Genomic DNA, 7,282 nt, shown 5'->3' with positions numbered 1-7,282 from the left:
ATACGATTAAACTTATGAGAAATTATTCAATCACTATCCAACACATGCACCAAAGCAAATCAAAAATCCAAATAAATAATTATCAGTTCCCAGCAAGAAATCATTAATTCTAATTTTATTTTATTTTATAAAAATACTCATACCATTTCTAAAGCAGCGCAGGGCTTTGACGCCTCTAACGAAGCGTCACCCGTAACAGTGAAGGGGGCGTCAGTCAATAAACTGATAGAAAAAAAGGAAGGTGTCACAATTTTACAAACCAATAAGAAATAACTATTAATTTTTATATATTATTAATTTATTTATTTTATATTCAACTACTAATCATATTTTATCACATTACCACCATATATTTAACACTCAAATTTGACACTTCTTTTATTTAACTTCACTTCACATCAGTCAAAAATTGTATCATTTGACTACACATCACACCCGTAAAGTTAGAAATGGTGTAATTCAAAAGTCATGATTAAGAAAATCAAATGCAAATTCGAAACCATACATTAAACATTAGTCTAGGGACCACATTTGTAATTTTTTAAAATAAAAACGTACTAATAAACTAGAAAAAGTGAAACAAAAGAGGAGAAGGTGCAACCAAACCAAAACGGCAAGTCGTCGACTGTAAAACCTTCTCTTCTTCTTTGACCACCATCATAATCATCACACACACACATTTCCTGTATCTATCTACTTATTTCACACAGGTTCTTCAAATCTCGCTAGATATTACAGTTTCTTTCTATTAATTTCAGTATATAACTCAGTTATCACTTATATATCTATATTCTGAATTCTGAAATAATTTCTATATCTACTATTAATCGGGGGCAGTGATGGCTGGTCGTTTCGATCCTAATCCTTTTGATGAAGGGGATGAAGTTAATCCATTTGCTGTAAGTGAAATCACGTTGTTATTTTTGATTATAATTATGTACTTAACTACTTATATTATACGACTTTTTACATTATACTGCTTTTAGGCTTCAAGCTAGGGTTTCATTTTGTACTTTACTTGCTTAATCGTCTATTGATATTTACTTGCTGCTGAAAATTGATTCATTTTTGTATGTATCGTTGACCTAAATTTGGATCTAGTTTTTGCTGTAGTTTATGTATACGTCAATAGTCTTGCTCTTAGTAACTTGTTGCGCTTATATCGAGATTGCAATATATATGTATACGTGTTTATATACATACATAATTGTGGAGCTGATGTGTGAGACTGCCTATCTGCTAATTTTTAGATAGTAGAGTGTGGTTTAAGGTAAGTTGGTTGTGATACAAAATCACAAGTACTGACTAATAATAGCACCAAATATTAGTTAGAGACACAATTGTTGATAGAATTCATATTTAAATAGTATGGGAGTAAAAAATGACCAGCTTCTTTCATATGATGACAATTAAACTGATTACAGGTAAGTTATAAAATATGCTATACATGCTGCCTAACTGCTTCCACAATTTTGTAAGATAGTTAATCTGCAAAGTCGTTGAAGTTTATCACTTTATGTCATGATTAATAGGCTCTCTGTTATATTGATTGTTGGTTAGAAAGTGAAACTTACCACAGATAATTTTGATCAACTCGTCGTGGTTTATTTATGTTACTGCCTTCAATAAGTAGTTGTGCACTTGTGAAATGACATATTTACGTAAACAGGATCAAGGAACTGGTGCTAAAGGAGGCAGCAAAACAAATTATTCTGGAGGTTCATTCTACACTTCAGTAAGTCTAAGACTGGTCCAATGCATCGTCATACATTCTTCCACTACTTTTCTTATAGATTGAGGTTTTGGTTACTACTTGGCTAGTAAAATTATTTTTCCTCGAATTGTTGTTTAATCTTGACTGGGTTTGCAGAGTGTTCCTCCTGCTACAAACTCCCAGCTATCTCCTCTTCCTCATGAACCTGCTGATTTTTATGACAGGAGCAACCCAGTTGACATTCCTCTTGATTCAGCTTCAGTAAGTTCAAATGTCAGATGCTATAATTATTCTAATGTTTTGAAGAATCAAACACATTTTTGTGGTTGAGCGACTATGTGATGTCTTTGTTACCAAAATAGGGTTGACCGACTACGCGACTATTTGAAACTTGAGATTTTGATATGTCTGTCTATTTAGTTAATCATTGTCAATGGTCCTTCGAAATTAATTAATTGGAAAGAATCTGAAAATCAAGTCAAGAAGAATCAGTTGATGAAAATCAATTAGAGGCCACCAAAGTTTATAAGTACAAAGCTTACCTGTCAATTACTAATCGAAAGCTCTTACTAATAGAAGCAATGAGACAACACTTAACACATAGGTGTTAAGTGGCCGACTAATCAATGTGGTGGGTAAAAGTTTAACGAATGACAACTGATTAAACAACGCCAAGCTGTGATTCACGAACACTGCTTATTGCTTGAGTGACTGCTATCTGTTTTCTAACACTGTTACTTTGTGTTATCGTTTTAAAGGATTTGAAGAAGAAAGAAAAAGAGCTTCAAGCTAGAGAAGCTGACTTGAGGAAGAGGGAAGAGGTACTCTCTAAGAAATAGTATTTAAGATTTTCATTTTTTTTGTCATTTCGTGAATGTGGAATCTATCATCAAAAGGACATTGACAAAATCTTTCTGTTTGTGTTTTTGGGATTATATGAAATGTTTAGATTTTGCTAATTAGCTTCTGTTCGAGTCTTTAGGATTGTATTATGTTTGTAAAACTCTCTGCCTTGCAGTAACTAGTTTTGCTGTTTAGACGATTATACCTTACGATAGATATTAATTAACTGACTGATGTTGTGCAGCTAGTAAAAAGAAAGGAAGAGGCAGCTGCACGAGGTGTGTTTCGTTTTTTTTAAATAATCCTTATATCTGTGTCTGATTCGGATGTGTTATTCACTTACCTATATGAAGTATAACTGATACAAATTGCTTATCATTTAAAACAAGATAACTTCAAAATAAAAATTTTGCACAATCTGATGTTAATAACAATGAACAGTAGCTAACATATGTGCTTCTTGTTTGCAGCTGGTATTGTTCTCGAGGAGAAAAATTGGCCGCCATTTTTCCCTATCATTCACCATGATATTGCAAACGAGATTCCAATTCATCTACAAAAATTGCAATATGTTGCATTCTCTACGTACTTAGGTATGCTTTTACATGACCACTATAAATTTTTATCGCGTCTTCTTACCCGTTCTGTGATATTGATCAATATGCGTCTTTTTACACAATATCAATGGGACTAACAACATATTTTCAAATTTGCATAATAAATTGATTCCATAGTCCGTATAAGTTTGAATTCTAAGATTTGAAACAAAACTACCTCTAATACTGATATGTTTTTTTGTCATGAGCAGGTTTAGTACTTTGTCTTCTGTGGAACATAATAGCCACAACCACAGCTTGGATTAAAGGAGAAGGTTTGTGTGGATCAGCTTCTGCTGCAGCCTTTAAGCTTTTAACATGTGTTATATTTTTACTTTTGGGGATCGCTGTTACGATATCATCTTAATATAAGTGTTGTTCTGCTAGATCCGAAGATCTGGTTTCTTGCTCTGATCTACTTCATATCAGGAGTTCCACTTGCCTATGTCTTGTGGTACCGGCCTCTTTATCGCGCATTTAGGTAAATGCCCAATCCTTTTAAGTCTTCCTTTGTATATGTAGTATATACACAAATATCAGTTTGTTGTTTTGTGAAATAAGAGTAGCCACATTATTACATAGCTTGAAAATTTTTAGAGTTGCAAAACTTTCAATTACGAACATTCCAAATTTATGATATGGAGGCAGTCTAAGTTATTGAGGTAGCGATTTAGAATTATACTTTTGTTGTTTCCATTCATATAACGGATTAGTACCTCATAAGAAATAAAAAGGTAACAATTTTACTTTCTGTTATGGGACCCACAAAACAAAGAGAGAACCAAATCAAAATGTACGTGTTCCTTGGTTATGTCATTTACATAGAACTACGATGGAGACTTGTATCGAAGAACAGACAATTGATGATAATGGTTATAACTAATTAAATTTTACTCTCTTTTCGTTCGTGTTGCAGGAGTGAAAGTGCATTTAAGTTCACTTGGTTCTTTCTTTTTTACTTGGTATGGTTCTGGTATTGTCGTATTATTCTGCTTTGGTTATCAGATCATCCTGGATTGCGTTTTCATTGTTTAGGTCGTCCATACAGGTTCATATAGGGTTCGTCATCTTTGCTGCAGTTGCCCCTCCCGTTGTCTTCAAAGGAAAATCTCTAGCGTAAGTTCCTTACCCCGCTTCCACCTTTTTTTTTGCTGTTAATATAGTATATGTTAATCTAAAATAATATAATTAATATAAACACAAAACCTTCATATACAGTTAGAAGAGGTGCTGGTTATTTTTATAAATTATAAATTATATAGATGGTTTATGATAACATAAAATCTATTAGCAGACCATTCAATCGAAACTTAAATTAGTACCGATGGTTCTGCTCAGTGTAAAACTAGGATGGAACAATACCGATTGGTTTGATGTAATTTGTCAAGAACTCAAGATACTATACTTGCGTTAGTTAGTTTCTTCTAACTCTTGGTTTTGACATTGCTTCTTCTCTTGCAACAGAGGAATTCTACCAGCAGTTGACCTTGTAGGCAACCACGCGTTGGTTGGGGTAACTTTTCTTCCAAGTTGTTGAATTCGGTTTTCTTTCTTCTTTAAGTATGCTTACCAAGTGTATTGTTCTTTTTTTTCTTGTAGATTTTCTATTTTGTAGGATTCGGGTTATTCTGTCTCGAGTCTTTGCTCAGCATTTGGGTTATTCAGGTTCATCTCTTCGCATTTTTTATATTAAAGAACCCAAATAAATATTAAACAATAGAGATTTAAGGATATAAAACAATAATATGGAAATTCTGTAATTAAATGAAGTATCAAATATGCCAAAAAAGAAGTTTGAGCTTGATATAATATTTATTTTGAATTTTGATTATGCAGCAAGTATACATGTATTTCCGAGGAAGTGGTAAGGCAGCGGAAATGAGACGTGATGTTGCTCGAGGTGCAGTGCGGGCCGCAATATGAGTTGGTGTTCAATTATGGTGGATGGACTTTCGTTACAAATCTGTGGACATGATGGCACTATGTGGAGATTGATATTTCGTTGCTTGGGGAAACTTTGTTGTTCATTCAAAAAGCTTGTTTTCACAATGTTTTTTGATTTTTATGGAAGTTCTTAATGATGTTTCGATATATAGAAAGCTGTGAAAATCTGGTAGATTATATTTGTAAATCTTGTGTTATACGATACTGTATTTTGCTTGTTCAGATTTGTTTACATGATGTGAATTTATTATTTCCTTAGCAAGACTTCTATCTATAGTATGTGTTATTGTGTGCTCTGCTGCAGTTTTCTGAAACGCCTTTATCTCATTAACCCAATTATAGCTTTAAAGCATTCAAAATTCGGAATGATTAGTTGGGTGTGTTTGGATGAAACGAGCTGGAGTTGGAGTTTACTTTTTAAGTTTAGAGTTCATTTTTAGACAAAACTACACGGAGGGTTCCCGTGAACCGGAGTTCAAATTTTTTTTTTTTTTTGACTTTAGGAGTCATTGTGGTATGCATCCGTTTCATGGGGAGTCCGTTCCCATGACTTGCACATGAGGGTTGTATAGTGATGGCTGACGATGGTGGTTCATGTTCGTGTTGACGGTCAGACCTAGCAACCACTCGAGGTATTAAAACCAGAATCCGACTTTGATATTCAAAAAATGGTTTGGATGCATCGCTGTGCATTAAAGGATTGATGATGTTATGCTTATATACATACGAGTTACCCCTTAACTAATAATTAACTTTTAATGTAAATGTAATTTTAGTTAGGGTCTTTTTATTTGGTTTTGAATATTGTTTGACTAAAGGTGGGTATGATATGAAAGATAAAGCTGCGAGAGCATATGATTTAGCATGTCTCAAGTGTTTGTATTTGGTTTCTAAAGTTGAGAGGTGATCCTCACACACCATTTTTTGATCCACGTACACCTAATTACCTTTTACTCTTCATTGTACTAACAATAATAATATAAGTACAACTTCCTAGATTAATTTAGGGGCATAACTGTAATTTTATGAGACCAAAATGTACATTAATCAAAAAGTAATGTGTGAGGATCACCTCCGTTTAAAGTTTCTTGATTTGAATTTTTAAAATTAGAATTTGATATTTGGGTTTTTGTAAATTAGTTTTATTTGATTTTAGATCTTTTTTGTTTCCAATAGTGTTCAGATTTTGTTTGTTTGAAGCATGAAGCCAATCAGATTTAAAATGCGTTTTTGATTTAGGTTAGAACTTAGAAGGTTTGCAAGTTTGTGGGTTATGTAGAAAGAGAAGAAGAAATAGGTGCAGGTAAGACTGAAAGGGGAAAATGAATTAAAAAGACGAGATTACCCGAGATTACCCTTATGTGCAAGTCATGTGAGGCCCTTAAATGTTAGAATTACACGGACGTTAGGCAAATGGACTCTCCATGAAACGAATGCATACCATGGTGATCCCTCAAGTCAAAAAAATTCTTTTGAACTCCAGTTGTAGTTTTGAATATACCACAGAGACCTCCCATATAATTTTGTCTATTTTTTAAGCTACTTTTTTTTGGAACGGCTAAAACTTTTATAACCGATGCCCCCTACCCAGGGAAAGCGAAGAAATTACAACGGCTTCATTAGCCAATCGTTTCACGAAATATTACATTTGCTTCTACTACTAAACCACAAAAAAAGTAAAACGGATAGAATCAAAAAGAGTGTTTTCTTCATAGAGGGCTGAAAAATCACACTATGTTTATACCTCCACAAATACCAAACAACCGCAACAACAATAGTGAATAATCTGTTCTTTACCTCCATTCGTTCCAGCCAATCATCGAACCAAGCAATCCGCTCAGGCCAATCTTTGAAGCTCGAAAAAACTAAATCAGTCCATCTACGAATCAACCTCCAAATATCAAGCGCGATATGGCATTCGAAAAACACATGATTGATAGACTTTGTAAGTAACTAGAGAGGGGGGGGGGGGGGGGGGGGGGGAATATAGTAAAGAACATTAACACAAAGATTTATAGTGGTTCGGGTGGATGTTAACTAATCCACTTCCAGATTCACTAATCGGGAGTTTCCTTCACTAAGCCTTTCTCCAAACCCGGTGGAGATCCGTTTTACAAATCTTGTACTCCATGTAGACTACAAACCTAATCTTTCTATCCCTTCGAAAGATTACCTCTAGCTTAGA

General features: G+C 33.9%; 1 protein-coding gene across 1 annotated transcript; it reads left to right on the top strand.

The window, feature by feature from the left end:
* Nucleotides 1–568: 568 nt before the first annotated feature.
* On the top strand, nt 569–5,333 carry LOC139870491 (secretory carrier-associated membrane protein 3-like). Its single transcript, XM_071858288.1, has 14 exons — nt 569–710; nt 838–899; nt 1,670–1,735; nt 1,871–1,975; nt 2,473–2,535; nt 2,802–2,835; nt 3,028–3,150; nt 3,366–3,428; nt 3,541–3,634; nt 4,070–4,115; nt 4,202–4,269; nt 4,618–4,666; nt 4,753–4,818; nt 4,990–5,333. Exons 2-14 carry the CDS (start codon nt 840–842, stop codon nt 5,074–5,076), a joined length of 924 nt encoding a protein of 307 aa, XP_071714389.1. The 5' UTR covers nt 569–710; nt 838–839; the 3' UTR covers nt 5,077–5,333.
* The last annotated feature ends 1,949 nt before the right edge of the window (nt 5,334–7,282 follow it).

The sequence above is a fragment of the Rutidosis leptorrhynchoides genome, chromosome 1 (assembly GCF_046630445.1).
Source record: "Rutidosis leptorrhynchoides isolate AG116_Rl617_1_P2 chromosome 1, CSIRO_AGI_Rlap_v1, whole genome shotgun sequence".
Classification (NCBI taxonomy): Eukaryota; Viridiplantae; Streptophyta; class Magnoliopsida; order Asterales; family Asteraceae; genus Rutidosis; species Rutidosis leptorrhynchoides.
Note: the sequence above shows the minus strand (reverse complement) of the source record. Positions and strands in the feature narration are given on the sequence as shown.